The 16,535-nt window shown below is 45.0% G+C and overlaps 1 protein-coding gene and 1 long non-coding RNA gene across 4 annotated transcripts in view; both read right to left on the reverse strand.

The window, feature by feature from the left end:
• LOC139764182 (uncharacterized) overlaps positions 1 to 9,377 on the reverse strand; it is a 33,286-nt gene extending 23,909 nt beyond the window's left edge. The window contains exon 1 of one of the 3 annotated variants that reach the window (XR_011716323.1): positions 9,358 to 9,377. This is a non-coding gene — a long non-coding RNA (uncharacterized lncRNA). Of the gene's footprint in view, positions 1 to 826; positions 935 to 4,577; positions 4,715 to 9,357 lie in introns of those variants that run through there. The other 2 variants (XR_011716321.1, XR_011716322.1) reach the window with 2 other exon arrangements.
• Positions 6,183 to 9,376, reverse strand: LOC139764180 (uncharacterized). The gene has a single exon (XM_071690738.1). It carries the CDS (start codon positions 9,205 to 9,207, stop codon positions 6,796 to 6,798), a length of 2,412 nt encoding a protein of 803 aa, XP_071546839.1. The 5' UTR covers positions 9,208 to 9,376; the 3' UTR covers positions 6,183 to 6,795.
• Positions 9,378 to 16,535: the final 7,158 nt, after the last annotated feature.

Genomic DNA, 16,535 nt, shown 5'->3' on the forward strand with positions numbered 1-16,535 from the left:
TCCCCGGGTTTAAGTTGGAAAAAGGAAGTGTGTACAGTCAAGGCAACGAACAATATTCATAAAGGCGAAGCGAAACCCAACAAGTCTGTCGCTACAACACTAGGATGCACAGCCTTACCATGTGAAGCAATGCCAGGCAGGTGCCACGTCCCGTCCCACGTCCTGAACCACTACTAAAGCCCCGGAAATCTACCCAATCCCAGAAACACGATTACGACACCACCAGTAACACCCACCCTTGCGCCACATCCTAAGAAGCTGAAGGACAAGATTAAACCAAGTTAACAACAGAGACTTTGTCGCGCGTTGCTGTTATTGTTGTTCTGGCGTCACCAACGACAGGGAACAGTCACAAGGTCTTGGGTGGAGGCGCTGGACGACAAGGTCATCCTCACCAGGAGTCCATCTCGCTCACCTTCAGCGACTTCGCACAAATCCAAAGAAAACGGCCTCCAAAAGTTGGCCTACCAAACAACTCTCAAAACAACGTAAACACTTCTCTCTATTATGCAAGACTTAATCAAACGAAACATAAAACACTGATTAAGGTAAATTGTCGAGAATCAGTTCATTAAGAGTAGTCTGGAAAATTGTACAGCAAACGAAAAAATAAAATACTTGCAGGAAGAACAATGATCAATTTCATAGTATACATCTGTACAACAAAAAATTATGTACAGCTGAAATAGTCACCATAATTCAAGGCTTTACCGAAGCACAGAACCAGAATTCTTAACAACGAACCTTAACACAATTACAAAAAAAATTATCATTATAACGGATTACAATTTTCTAATGATGTTGTCCACAACTAGACCTGACTCACCACAAAACCCGCGAGTCCCTGTACGAGCCTCGCCATGTCTCGACAAGAACGTTGCGATACACCTTTCCTCTCCAACCGTCAACATGACACTGAGTGACTGACGCGACACCTCCCCCACGGCCCGGTATGGCTGCCCCAATTACCACGCTCATTGCCAATTCTAATACAACACAAAAAAATCAATCAAAATGCATTCATAAACTTACACAAGTCACTTACAATTTGTATATGGACGTGACATAGAATACAGTGATATAAATTCATCCATAACAAGCTACGTAGTCCATACGGTAGTTGGCATATGATAAATGAGAACCAGTGAGACAATTCAAGCTGTGTCATCTGTCAAATGGACTGATACCACATAACACCAGGGTATCAAAAGGCGTTGAACCACGTCCAGCAAGGATGTCATGTGTTCAGTCCCACCAACCCTGATAACATTAGCCTCTTAAGCCTCGCGCGTGCCGAAGGGCATCATGTTGTACCAGTAGAAGCCGTCGGGAGCTACAGAGACCGGCAACCTCGTCGCTTTCTCAGATATCGCTTCAGGAGACCCAGTTTGGTAACAGAGGACGTTCACCCACAACATCAATGATGTCGTCGATACCAGGAAGTCAGAGTGTGAGGGGCATTAACTCTTCGCTGATCACTATACAGCCATAACGTCCCGTCTGGCTCTGGCGCACAGCTCGCTCGGTGTCGCTCAACTCCACCACATCATTTTGAAGTTGATACGTGATCTCCTCCTCCCTCTGGAACCCGGCGTTTGTTTGGGGAATAGCGTAAAGGTCGCTGCCTCACGAAAGGCTCCATCTATCAGCTCCACCTCAAGGGTGAGCTACAGAGTTTAGTTGCAGAGTATCTGCAAAGACATCTTTAAGCACTTTTGGGAGCCGCTTCACACCGGACTGCTGTACCTGCGGGCATAGGAGAAGACTTAATACAGGGATCACTGACATCAGCACCACCTCTAACATTAACATCAGCACCGCCACTAACTCATGTGGTGGCTAAGGTGCTTCATCGAATTTCTAGAGCCATATGTTGGCGTGTGATCTTTTAAGCCTCGGAGGCAAAGACCAGCGCCTTTCAAAGGCAACAGGGAACCTTCATCAGCACGATCTCTGACATCGTGGTGTATGAAATGGACTCCTGTGTGTATATTGGTTTGGAGATTATTTTCCTATTTCTAATAATCTCAGTTCTAAGGAGAAAAGAAAAATGCCGTGTTTAATTAACCTTTTAGCGAGACAAGTACATTTGCCAGTGATTCTGATAACGGAGGCAATGGTGTAGGCGTCTCTAACCTGCGTCAAGCCTGTGCTTACCGTAACGTATCTCAAGGGTACAGGGCTTGTCTCCTTGCCGTGCAAACCGCGTCAGATCATGCCATACCGAGCCAGGTTCCTCTTCCTTCACACTGCTGAGATCTCGGAATCAGCGCTGCCAGACTGTCAGAAGCAAGCCAACATCACTAGAGCAGCCATCTCCTGATTTTCCTTATCCCACACTCTAGCCAGGCTACACACATGACCAAGGGAAAGCCACTCCTTCATTCATGTGTCCAGCCAGCTGTCTCCTCTCATTCACCTGGCTAAGGTTCCTGGGATCCGACATGGTAATGTAAACATTGACGTCATACCCATCTTGTGGTAAAACCCACAACGTCATGCATGACGCAGGTGCAGTGGGCGGAAACCAGTGTCCTCCGGCTGAGTGACGCCTACTCACCGCCCTGCGCGTGCTCACCCTCTGGCCGAACATTGAGACCGTGTAAACTGAACGCGTCGACCTCAGTGCTTGCATAAAGCAGGCCTCCCGTGACATACAGGAGGATAACGGTGAGTTCTGCCATGGCGCTGCGTGGCTAGGAGACCGCGCACACTCCGTAGGTTTCAAGGCCTCGCGAGGTGACAGGACTCGTCGTCACCGTCGTGGAACATCTGTATATTGTTCCATTGTCTCTCAAGACTCCTCCTCTCTTTAAACGATCCTGTTGAAATGAAAATGTACTGCGTAGGTGTTACATCTGAGGACAGTGACACACACTATTTCTCTTCAGGATCGTCTAGGAATGTTCACTACTACAACGTATCAAGTAATTGAATTTGATAATAACCTTGGCTATTTTGGTGTATACTTCCCGTTGCCTAGACGGTAAGATGTCTACCCTGTGGTATTTTGACTGATACCTTGCATGGTTTACATGTTGTGGAGACTGTGATGCGTGGTTTGATTGTACTGTTTATCTATTACTGCTTCTTAGTTTAGTGTTAACTCTTTCTTCATAGAGAGAACCGATATTCGTAGGTTACAACTTACGATCGAAGTTCTACATTATCTGAGAAAACTATTTGAGGTTTGCTGAAGGTAAGCTGTTGATATGTTCGGGGTGTTGTCACTTTGACCAAGGATTTCCAAGGTCTGCAGGTAATAAACACTGACTTACAGGTAACCGAGTAGCATTTCCAGGGGTTACGTCATAGCTCTGATGTCATCTGTCGAGATAACTTCGTCTTGTAGCCACAGAACTGATTCTTTGAGGGACCTGTCAAAATATCAAAATATTATTCTCTCAGGATATTACTGGCTGACATATTGGTGCACATGTGAAATTTAGGACGCAGATTTATGAAATCTCTTTCTTTGGGAATCGGATTAAAGCTGAGGTAAACCCTACACTTCATGAGATAATTTCTTTTTTTTCTTTTTAGGTAATGTTTACAAAAGCATTTATGGAGCTGTACGTTCTTTTGTACGATAACCGCAAGAGAGAGAACACATCCTTGGGAGAGACTTGGCCTGCATGATGATTATCGTGCATGTGACAGTAACGTGCCCGAGTGATCTTTAAATGACCCATCTGCGCCTTACAGTGATTTGGATCGGGAGTGCAAAGTGACAAGAGGCCAGTTGCTTCATTATGGACGCTTAAACTACGTACATGGCACCTCGCTAACACCGGTCAGCCTGAAACTGCAAGAGAAACCACACAGACGTGACTGCTTTTTCCATACCAGTTTCGTGTAGAGAAAATAGCCTTCTGATAAACTGTGTTGTGTGGGTAGGGTGATGGAAGAGTGTGTGGGCAGGATGGTGAAGTTGTGTGGGGTGGATGGCGGAAGAGTGTGTGGGTAGGGTGTGTGTGGGATGGATGATGTAAGTCTATTAAGGCCAGGATGATGATATACGTTGGCCGGGTTATGGGTGTGTGGGGGCGAGGGTGTGGGCTGTACTGCTCCCTTGTGGATACTGGCCGACCAGGGAGGCCTCTCGTGCACCTGTGGCTCGTCCCTTCATGGTCGTCCCCTCCCGCTCTCTTTGTAGTCGTTTCCTTCCTTGTCGTCGTCCTCTCCCTTCGTGATCGTCCCTCTCCTTAAATAATCCTCCTCCCCCCTGCATGATCGTCCCTCTTCCTTTACGATCGTCCCTCTCCCTGAGTGATCCTCCTTCTCCTCCTTGCATGATCGTCCCTCTCCCTTCATGATCGTCCTTCTCCCTTTATAATCGTCCCTCTCCCTTCATGGTCGCCCTCCTCCCTGCATGATCATCTATCTTCCCTCATGATCCTCCTTCTCCCTTCATGATCCTCCTTCTCCCTTCATGATCCCTTTTCTTTCATGATCGTCCCTCTCACTGCATGATCGTCCCCACCGTCTTCATGATTGTCCCTCCCTTCTCATGGTCATCCTTCTCCCTTTCTGACTGTCTCCGTCACGTCGTGGTGGTGGTCGTGGTCATCCCTTACCATATCCTTTACATTGTGTGGAGCCTCGTGGACGACTGCGTTTCCCTGTCCAGTGCCTCCCACTCCCAGCACAGGTGGACCAGAGACCTGTGCCACCAGGCTGTAGGCAGCCACATCAGTCCGCCCGCCTCGCCCAGCTGAGGAAACAAATTTGGTCATGTTGACATTTACAGCCGGGGGAAACTATTGCTCTTTAACTGTCTATGACGTTAGTCACAAGAACCCGAACAGATGGAACTGTGGGTGGTGAAAGTAAACTATTCATAGGCGACGGATTACCTCTCTCTCATAATGCTTTCTCCACATTAAGCAGCAACAACAGGTAGTTATACCATTTGGTTGAGGACAGAGGGGTCCATCTTCATCCACCCTTGACAATAGATCGCTTATTGTATAGTGGTTTTACATTTTGAATCGCCTATGTATCTTGATTTGTAGATATAACATTAGCTGCCTCACCACACACAAACTTCAGTCCTTTCATGAGCCTGACTGCAAGTACTCTGTCATCCACGCAGGGTAAACGTAGTTCTTTCTACACTTCAAGTACTTAAGTGGTTTTTTGGAACAATCATGTACAATTCTCATGACATCATTTTACTATCTTTGTCTTCATTGTTACAAAGGACCAAACCTGGTGCGCTGTAGTCTACAAGAGACCGTTTCAGTCAGGTACGTCACTCAAAGGAGGTCTACTATTAACACTATCGTCAGAAGTGCCTTGAGAGCTTTGAGACTATACATACATCGTCGAATTACCTTTCTGAACTGCATCTGCGGAACAGGGGAACGAGTTGCTATGATATTTACGAGACGTAGTCCATAGGTCTAATCATGAACTTTTAAACTCTGACGTTCCAATCTCGCCATTATCTGTTTTCACTGCAGACATGATAAGTTTGAGGCTACCACAGGCTTTACGTATGAAATAAAAAACACAAACAAAAAGTCTTTGCGTAAACAAGAAGACCGTCAGCATCACTGATTGTCATATTTCTTAAACTTTCTGGGAGTGATTTTGGTTAAGCATCGCTCACTACCTTAGGAAAATTCGAAACTCTGTACTTCACCGTATGGACTAGGGAGAGGTACCTCTTCAACTTCACGTTTGAAGCCTTGCAACAATACAGCAGACTTTTTCTTCTAAGCTTGTGGATGAAATAACCAGGTCACTAGTGCGGGTGTCGACCACCTATGTTCACCATGGATGGCTCATACAACATAACTTGACTCTCAAGAATATCATTCGCTTCTTGAAGGAAATAAAGTGTCTTTGTGTCGTTTGGCGCCAGTTACAGCTTCTACTGTAGTGTACAAATTTGCCAGATGTGAACCCACTTGCCTCAGGTCAGCTATGTGGTTTCCTTTGTCCTCTCTGGAAAAACTTTGTTCCCCTCATAGTAGGACAAACTGAAAATAAGATTAATCTAATGAAAGACAAAAAGATCGTTTTAGAAACCTATTCGGCAATATATCTTTTCCTCTGTAATACAATATACAGAAACTGAAATAATCGCTGGTAAGAACTAAACAGAATTCTAAAGTAATTTATGAGAATCTCGTTGATAGATGCATAGGAATGTATGGTAAACTAACTGGAATCTCCTGATTAATAAACTTTATTTGGTTCAAATACATTTGTCAGATATGAAATATATATATATTATGAAATAAATAACTTTGTGGATATTTACATGAGCATTTCGTTTATTTCTGTCTCTGATGCATGAGGATATAAAAGTTAATCTATGGACCTATAGCTACTGACTAAAACACACGTCTGTGTACACACAGAACACAACACACAAGCACTCAGGAGACAGGGGCAACCACGAGTGTAGAGCTCCCTCTCCGTACTTTATTGACTATACCGTCGGATAGCACAAATCACGCAGACACACACGACATAAAGTACAACAGCAGTGCAGATGCGAGTGAGTCACAATATATAGCTCTGACTGCAGGTTACAAGCATGGCAACTCACACGTTAGTTCAGCTTTGGTTTGGTATCCTCAGGGAACATGTGATGAGAAGGGATGAATGTTGACTGGCTTCTCAGGAACCTGTGTCTGTCGCGAGGGGTGATGGATGATGACGGCTGGAAGCCCCAGGGAATCAAAAGTCTTTGTAGAAAGTAATGAGTGGTGAACGACCTTAGAGTCGTCAATCATCGAGAGGAAAATGGGTGATTGGTGACAGGCAGCCCTGGGGTGGTCATCACCCTTCGTGGGAGGTGATGGGTGATGACGATGAGTGAAGGTCGGAAGCGTCGCCCAGCTCCAGCGTCTGCCGTCCTGGGTGATGGCGGCCACCTACCCACGACGCCCCTCGCTCTAGCAGACGCCGGCACCGGCCGCCTACCGCCCGCCATACCTTTCTTCTGAAGGTGAAGGCCAGGAAGATGAAGACTCCCTGGAGAGTGTTAAGCAACACGAAAACATACCAGGCGGCCTCTAGCTGCAGGTAGCCGGCCACGATGCCGCTCAGCCAAGTGAACCCCATCAACACCGCCAGACGCAGGTACATCTTGTATTGGTTCTTGTGATGCGAGGCGTCCGTCATGCTCGAGGCGGTGTGGGTCGTCTCTGCGATTATCTTAGCACTACTGATGAAGAAGGCGCTGTTGACGATGATGATGGCGACCATAGGGATGGCGAAGAAGACCAGCAAGGCCTTCCGATGTCCAAACCAACACCATCGTTTTCCAAGGCTCGGGAGGTATTCCTCAGGCACCCCGGAAGGTTCCAGTCTGTCAACTAACACAAGAACCATGACGGCTACGGCGGGCAGGAACCAGCTGTAGAGACAATAAGCCAGGAACTTGTATCTCTGCTTGCCGCCCGTAACTCGTAGTTCTGTTTTGGTTCGCCGGAAGGTGTACCAGATGTCGAAGGCTGCCGTGCTCATCCACGTGAAAGAAGACAGGAAGAAGTAATACATGGCGGCGGCTAATATGACGCACCCAGTCTGGTCTGGCTTGACAAAAACGTTGGCGATGAAGGTGGCGTATGACGCAACAAGAGCTAGGCACAGGGATGCTAGGTTCTTACCAGACAAGTTTCTAAAATCTGGCACCAGCAGGAAGACGGCTAGGTGAAGCAGTAAACACACACAGGACAGCCCAAGACCCGCCAGCGACACCCAACCCATCGCCTGGGAGAACTTGTCTGTGGGCGTTAGTGGTGAGCATAACAGAATGCCGTCCTCACTCACCTCGTACTCCTCCATGTCGTAGCTTCGGCCATAAGCCTCCACGAACACAGTTCCATTCTCCAACACAGAGAATTCTTCCTCGGAGAGAGAAATTCTGTTACAATTAAGAAATTCAGCGGATTCATTGGACGACATGGCAGTGTTGGAGATCGTGGATGTGGTGGAGGAGGGCGTTATTACTGTGGTGGTGTGCACCTGCGTGCTACGGAAGCTCTCGCCTGGGAAAACGATGGCATTGTTATCTCTTCCAGCTGCTATGGAACTGTGGGTCGTGGTCGGCAGTTCGCCAACACCATCGGTGGCTGCTGAGGTGGGAGGGGGTAATGTATTTGGCTCTGTACTTATAGCAGCGTTTAGGTCACTGGCGGGGATACACTTGCCGTGCTTTAATACGTGGTTTTGTTTGGCACACATGACACTTCTGCACTTCCTGAAGAAGGGATCCCATATTTCTGACTCCTGACATGTAGAGGTTGATCCTACTACATTGCTGCCGCTGGAGTCGGTGAAGTCCAACAGGAGAGCGAAGGCTTTAAAGTTAAAGAATTCGTCTGTTCTTGTCCTATCCGACAAACCTTTCAAGCAGGTGGTTTCCTCTCGGGTAACGTTGTTACAGATGGCACAGTGAAGGTTCTTGAAGGAGTCATTGCGGGTGTAGACCACGGCTGTGTAGGACCGACACAAGTCGGCCACGCTCGCCTCCTTCCATCCTTCAGCACACGTCATAACCGCTTCAAAACACTTTCTAGTCGCACTTCTCACCTCCTTAGGTATCACAGGATATATAAAACACCTGTGGAATTCGATCGTACCGTTGTTATCGAAGTTGACACCCCATTCACTACCACTGTAGACCAGGTTGGAGACGAGGTCCTCTCGGGTGAAGTTCTTGCTGTGCTTCAACAGCGTTGAACACTCCCAGCGCGCAGACCATACCCTCAGCGACTGTGTGTCCCTGTTGCAGATGGCGCAGTAGTAGTTAGCGTAGGTGACGGAGGTATCGAGGCTGGTCGCAGGTAAGTTTCCTAGAGGGTCCCTCCTCCTCCCGCTAGACTTTGGGGACCCGTTGACGCATAACCTGGACACTTCCTCATCCTGCCAACCGTCTCCGCATGTTCCCGTCATGTATATGTTGCCGTATTCCTGCAGCTGAATACAACTGTGGCTCTCCAGGTTATCTTTATACCTACTGACATTATATTGCGCACTGAGGCAACAGTCAGCGTACTCCTCGCACCGTTCGTCACAAAAACAGTTGGCATCATTGAACTCGAGAGGAAGTGACGCTGATCTGTCACGTTCACAAGAGTCAAGGGGCGAGCAGACCGCGCCCATGACCTTCAAGTCAGAGTAACTCACTCCACAACACAACTTCACCAGTATCACCAGTACCGCCGCATTCCCACTGTGCATCATTTTTTTTCCTGACGCAACGAAAGGCGTTCACAAAATCACTGCAGATCCTAAACGAGAAGAAAAACAAGTGTGTGTGTGTGTGTGTGTGTGTGTGAGAAATAGAGCTGAAACCTAACAGAATCTCGTCCGCACTTGAGTACACGTGCTCACCGGGTGGCGGCCTGCACCCGACTGCTGAAAGCCACTGGTGTTGCCCGCCACTCCTCCTACGTCTTCCCACGCTTCCCACGTTCACACGTCCTTCCACGCAAGAATACTAGTCAGATTTGACTGAGCCACGATAATTTCTTTAGTTATATTACAGAGGACATTACGGATATATATATATATATATATATATATATATATATATATATATATATATATATATATATATATATCCCTGGGGATAGGGGAGAAAGAATACTTCCCACGTATTCCCAGCGTGTCGTAGAAGGCGACTAAAAGGGAAGGGAGCGGGGGGCTGGAAATCCTCCCCTCTCGTTTTTTTTTTTTTTTTCCACAACAAGGAACAGAGAAGGGGGCCAGGTGAAGATATTCCCTCAAAGGCCCAGTCCTCTGTTCTTAACGCTACCTCGCTATCGCGGGAAATGGCGAATAGTATGAAAAAAAAAAAAAAAATATATATATATATATATATATATATATATATATATATATATATATATACTTGTTTGCCGTTTCCCAGGTTGAGGTAACGACTGGAACAAACGAAAAAAAAACAAAATAAAAAGCCTCATCCGCTTACAACAATTCTCTAGGTGTTGAGTTGTGTGTAATGTACCGAAAACACAGCCCCTTATCCACAACATGCCCCGTAGACCAGTCCACGGTTTTCCCGTTGCTTCTTATACCCTGGGCTTTTCCGGTTGCCTCATATGCCCTGGTTCAGTCCAATGACAGCGCGCATACCACTTATACCGTATACCACATATCCTCCTTCTCCTTAACCTATCAGGTAATTACACATATCCACTTTGTTAACCTTTCCTCACTCGTTCTCTCCACAAGTCCAAATCATTTCAACGTACCTTCATCAGCTATCTTAGCCATAGATCTCATCACATCTCTCTCTTACCCTATCATTACTTACTTGGTCAGTCCTCCCCACAGTAGAGTATCCTACGATATTTCATTTCCAACACATTCATCCTCTTCCGTATGTTCTCACTTATAGCCAATTCCTTGCATCCGTACGGCCACGATGGCACTACTTTACCTTCAAACATGCCCATATTCGCCCTCCAAGATAGTAAACTGTCTAGCCACTCCCTACACATTCACATGCAAGTCTCTCTTTTGCACACCTTTTAATCATTATGTAATCCAATAATGCCCGCTAACCATCTATTATACTCACGCACGCGTACTTACGTATGTCTCTCTTTCTCAACCAGGAATATCCAGTCACTAGTCCTTTTTCAGCACATCACTACAAACTGTTTACCGATTCTCTCTCACCTTAATGAATACCTTGTGCCCCAAACAATCATACCCTCAACTGCCACATTACTCACAATTGAATCAACACTAGTACCTGGTTCGGTCATATGCTGCATACATATCAACACTACAACCAACCTACAAGACTCGAGTACTAGAGCCTTGGCTTACGTCAGTGAAAGTCCTCGGGACGCAGGTTATCAACCAGCCAACCTCGCCTTAAGTTTCACTAGTTGTCGGAGACGGTGTGTTAGCGGGCGATGGCGAGGTGGCAGAGGTCGGGGAAGCCGTGACATAATTGTGAAGACGCATTTCAAGGACCCTCTTTTTCTTCTCAATGATTTTGTTTACAAGTCCATTTGTTCATTTTTTTCTTGAACAAACTGGGATACAAAGATGGTAACGGCATCTCCACTCGGAATATTTTCAGTAATGAACCTAGGCTATTCTTCGTCATACCCACACGCACATCCTCCGCCGCCCCAGTGGTAAAGTAAACAAATGCATGTACACGTCAATTCCAAAATCTTGCATAGTACACATTATACACGCGTAGTCACCAGCGTTAATATACACACAAAGTTAAGGTTAAAAGGTTAAGACATGGTACATACGTAGGGAGTTAAGAGACGGGGTCAACACGAGTGTAAAACTCTCTCTTTCTCTCCGTAACACATAACTGATCTCACAAGATGGAACTCTAGAAAGTGCATTTCCAGTTGTGTTTTCCAAGTTGTGACGTTACACAGGCTGCGTAATTATGATGAAATTGTTTAAAATGTTTCTATAGATTCACTTGTGAGAGGGCAAATCCTCCTCTCTCTCTCTCTCTCTCTCTCTCTCTCTCTCTCTCTCTCTCTCTCTCTCTCTCTCTCTCTCTTCACTGGATATATTTAGGAAAAAACTATCATGGAAAGATAATAGACGTATCGGTTTCACCCTATAAAGAGGCCTAAAATGAAATTGTCAAGGAGACAGAGTTAAAGATAAGGACTCAAAGTAAAACAAAATACATTCAGAAGCCTCAATAAATGCCTGAAAACAGTTCCACATAAGGCCAAGATTGACAGTTATACAAGTGTGTGTTAACAGCGGAGAAAAACAGCATTGTTAGTCATGCGATACGCACTAGACCTGCCTTGTGGCAAAATACCGTCGTAGGTCAATCGTAGATGGATAGGTACTGTACCACACTAACTACTATGAATCTATTAGTTCATTCAACTGTGTAAATAATTTTGATTTGGTAACATCTATGATACAGAGAAGCCAGATAAACACCTCTTCCAAAACCTATTCGAAATACCTTTTGACAATGATGATGATGATGATGATAAGACGGAAATGACGCTTTCTTGAACCTTAGGAGGATGGAATACCACAGCTAAATGTAAACCCGCTGCCATGATCACTTTCGGGTTACGTTTACGTTTTCTCTGCTGGCCTTTTAGAGGCTAACTCTACAACAGGTGATCATATGATGTCTGTTATTACAGGATCCCTTTACTTCTATACGGTATACCTACATATCTGTGTATCCCGTGACATGAAATACCAGTAATCAAATCCAGTAATCAAATTCAGAAAAACTTTACATACACGATATATATATATATATATATATATATATATATATATATATATATATATATATATATCATCCCTGGGGATAGGGGGTTAAGAATACTTCCCACGTATTCCCTGCATGTCGTAGAAGGCGACTAAAAGGGGAGGGAGCGGGGGGCTGGAAATCCTCCCCTCTCGTTTTTTTTTTTTTTTTTTCAATTTTCCAAAAGAAGGAGCAGAGGGGGCCAGGTGAGGATATTCCAAAAAAGGCCCAGTCCTCTGTTCTTAGCGCTACCTCGCTAACGCGGAAAATGGCGAATAGTTTAAATACATATATATATATATATATATATATATATATATATATAGGCAGATATAGGGTGTTTTGGTCGAGGTGGTGTGCAAAGTGAGAGGGTTAGGGAAAATGATTTGGTAAACAGAGAGGAGGTAGTGAAAGCTTTGCGGAAGATGAAAGCCGGCAAGGCAGCAGGTTTGGATGGTATTGCAGTGGAATTTATTAAAAATGGGGGTGACTGTATTGTTGACTGGTTGGTAAGGTTATTTAATGTATGTATGACTCATGGTGAGGTGCCTGAGGATTGGCGGAATGCGTGCATAGTGCCAATGTACAAAGGCAAAGGGGATAAGAGTGAGTGCTCAAATTACAGAGGTATAAGTTTGTTGAGTATTCCTGGTAAATTATATGGGAGGGTGTTGATTGAGAGGGAGAAGGCATGTACAGAGCATCAGATTGGGGAAGAGCAGTGTGGTTTCAGAAGTGGTAGAGGATGTGTGGATCAGGTGTTTGCTTTGAAGAATGTATGTGAGAAATACTTAGAAAAGCAAATGGATTTGTATGTAGCATTTATGGATCTGGAGAAGGCATATGATAGAGTTGATAGAGATGCTCTGTGGAAGGTATTAAGAATATATGGTTCGGGAGGAAAGTTGTTAGAAGCAGTGAAAAGTTTTTATCGAGGATGTAAGGCATGTGTACGGGTAGGAAGAGAGGAAAGTGATTGGTTCTCAGTGAATGTAGGTTTGCGGCAGGGGTGTGTGATGTCTCCATGGTTGTTTAATTTGTTTATGGATGGGTTGTTAGGGAGGTAAATGCAAGAGTTTTGGAAAGAGGGGCAAGTATGAAGTCTGTTGGGGATGAGAGAGCTTGGGAAGTGAGTCAGTTGTTGTTCGCTGATGATACAGCGCTGGTGGCTGATTCATGTGAGAAACTGCAGAAGCTGGTGACTGAGTTTGGTAAAGTGTGTGAAAGAAGAAAGTTAAGAGTAAATGTGAATAAGAGCAAGGTTATTAGGTACAGTAGGGTTGAGGGTCAAGTCAATTGGGAGGTGAGTTTGAATGGAGAAAAACTGGAGGAAGTGAAGTGTTTTAGATATCTGGGAGTGGATCTGGCAGCGGATGGAACCATGGAAGCGGAAGTGGATCATAGGGTGGGGGAGGGGGCGAAAATTCTGGGGGCCTTGAAGAATGCATGGAAGTCGAGAACATTATCTCGGAAAGCAAAAATGGGTATGTTTGAAGGAATAGTGGTTCCAACAATGTTGTATGGTTGCGAGGCGTGGGCTATGGATAGAGTTGTGCGCAGGAGGATGGATGTGCTGGAAATGAGATGTTTGAGGACAATGTGTGGTGTGAGGTGGTTTGATCGAGTGAGTAACGTAAGGGTAAGAGAGATGTGTGGAAATAAAAAGAGCGTGGTTGAGAGAGCAGAAGAGGGTGTTTTGAAGTGGTTTGGGCACATGGAGAGAATGAGTGAGGAAAGATTGACCAAGAGGATATATGTGTCGGAGGTGGAGGGAACGAGGAGAAGAGGGAGACCAAATTGGAGGTGGAAAAATGGAGTGAAAAAGATTTTGTGTGATCGGGGCCTGAACATGCAGGAGGGTGAAAGGAGGGCAAGGAATAGAGTGAATTGGAGCGATGTGGTATACCAGGGTTGACGTGCTGTCAGTGGATTGAATCAAGGCATGTGAAGCGTCTGGGGTAAACAATGGAAAGCTGTGTAGGTATGTATATTTGCGTGTGTGGGCGTATGTATATACATGTGTATGGGGGGGGGTTGGGCCATTTCTTTCGTCTGTTTCCTTGCGCTACCTCGCAAACACGGGAGACAGCGACAAAGTATAATAAAAAAAATAAAAAAATAATATATATATATATATATATATATATATATATATATATATATATATTTGAATATACGTGATCACGCGCAAAATTGTGATCCTTTCCAATATATATATATATATATATATATTGGAAAGATATATATATATATATATATATATATATATATATATATATATATATATATATATATATATATTTTGGAAAGAGGGGCAAGTATGCAGTCTGTTGTGGATGAGAGAGCTTGGGAAGTGAGTCAGTTGTTCGCTGATGATACAGCGCTGGTGGCTGATTCATGTGAGAAACTGCAGAAGCTGGTGACTGAGTTTGGTAAAGTGTGTGAAAGAAGAAAGCTGAGAGTAAATGTGAATAAGAGCAAGGTTATTAGGTACAGTAGGGTTGAGGGTCAAGTCAATTGGGAGGTAAGTTTGAATGGAGAAAAACTGGAGGAAGTAAAGTGTTTCAGATATCTGAGAGTGGATCTGGCAGCGGATGGAACCATGGAAGTGGAAGTAAATCATAGGGTGGGGGAGGGGGCGAAAGTTCTGAGAGCCTTGAAGAATGTTTGGAAGTCGAGAACATTATCTCGGAAAGCATAAATGGGTATGTTTGAAGGAATAGTGGTTCCAACAATGTTGTATGGCTGCGAGGTGCGGGCTATGGATAGAGTTGTGCGCAGGAGGGTGGATGTGCTGGAAATGAGATGTTTGAGGACAATATGTGGTGTGAGGTGGTTTGATCGAGTAAGTAATGTATGGGTAAGAGAGATGTGTGGAAATAAAAAGAATGTGGTTGAGAGAGCAGAAGAGGGTGTTTTGAAATGGTCTGGTCACATGGAGAGAATGAGTGAGGAAAGATTGACCAAGAGGATATATGTGTCTGAGGTGGAGGGAACGAGAAGTGGGAGACCAAATTGGAGGTGGAAAGATGAGTGAAAAAGATTTTGAGTGATCGGGACCTGAACATGCAGGACTCCGCATGCTGAAGTACATCGCTGGTGTAGTTGTTCCTACGGCGTTGTTGGTTGGGTGTATGTCTGACAGGTTGAAGTTCAATTCCGAGTTGTGAATTCGGTTGTTTGGTGCTTGGCAGGTTATTTCAGCGTGCATCGCTACTCCCTGCTTCAGCTAGGTAGCGCCGGGTAAATAAATAAAAAAAAAAAAAACCACATTTGTTCACACTCAGTCTCTAGCTGTCAGGTGTAATGCACCGATACTACAGCTCCCTATCCACATTCAGGCCCTACAGACCCTTCCATGGTTTACCCCAGACGTTTCACATGCCCTGGTTCAATCCACTGACAGCACGTCGACCCCGGTATAACACATTGTTCCAATTGCACTACTTTCCTGCAAAAATCGTCCAAATGCTCTCTCTTTTCTTTCACCAATAATCTTACTTCTTCATCCCACCTTTCACTACCCTTTCTAATCTGCCCACCTCCCACCTTTCTCATGCCACAAGCATCTTTTGTGCAAGCCATCAACTGCTTCTCCAAATACGTCCCATTCCTCCCCCACTCCCCTTACGTCATTTGTTCTCACCTTTTGCAATTCTGCACTCAATCTCTCCTGGTACTTCCTCACACAAGTCTCCTTCTTAAGCTCACTTACTCTCACCACTCTCTTCACCCCAACATTCTCTCTTCTCTTCTAAAAACCTATACAAATCTTCACTTTTGCCTCCACAAGATAATGATCAGAGATCTCTCCAGCAGCCCCTCTCAGCACATCAATATCCAAAAGTCTCTTTCACAGGCCTATCAATTAACACGTAATCCATTAACGCTCTCTGGCTGTCTACTCCTACATACATACGTATACTTATGTAAATCTCTCTTTTTAAACCAGATATTCCCAAACAACAATCCTTCTTCTGCACACAAATCTACAAGCTCTTCACCATTTCCATTTACAACACTGAACACCACATGTACACCAATTATACCCTCAACTGCCACATTACTCACCTTTGCATTCAAATCACCCATCAATATCACCCGGTCTCATGCATCAAAGCTGCTCCCAAAACACTTGCCTCTCACGATCAGGGGCATAGGCACCAATAATCACCCATCTCTCTCCATCCACTTTCAGTTTTATCCATATCAATCAAGAGTTTACTTTCTTACACTCAATCACATACTCCTGCAACTCCTGCTTCAGGAGTAGTGC

This window comes from Panulirus ornatus, chromosome 48 (genome assembly GCF_036320965.1).
Source record: "Panulirus ornatus isolate Po-2019 chromosome 48, ASM3632096v1, whole genome shotgun sequence".
Taxonomy (NCBI): Eukaryota; Metazoa; Arthropoda; class Malacostraca; order Decapoda; family Palinuridae; genus Panulirus; species Panulirus ornatus.

What these genes read in the sequence shown, in the direction of transcription:
- LOC139764180 (XM_071690738.1), bottom strand. Translation starts at nt 9,207, where the DNA reads ATGATGCACAGTGGGAATGCGGCGGTACTGGTGATACTGGTGAAGTTG.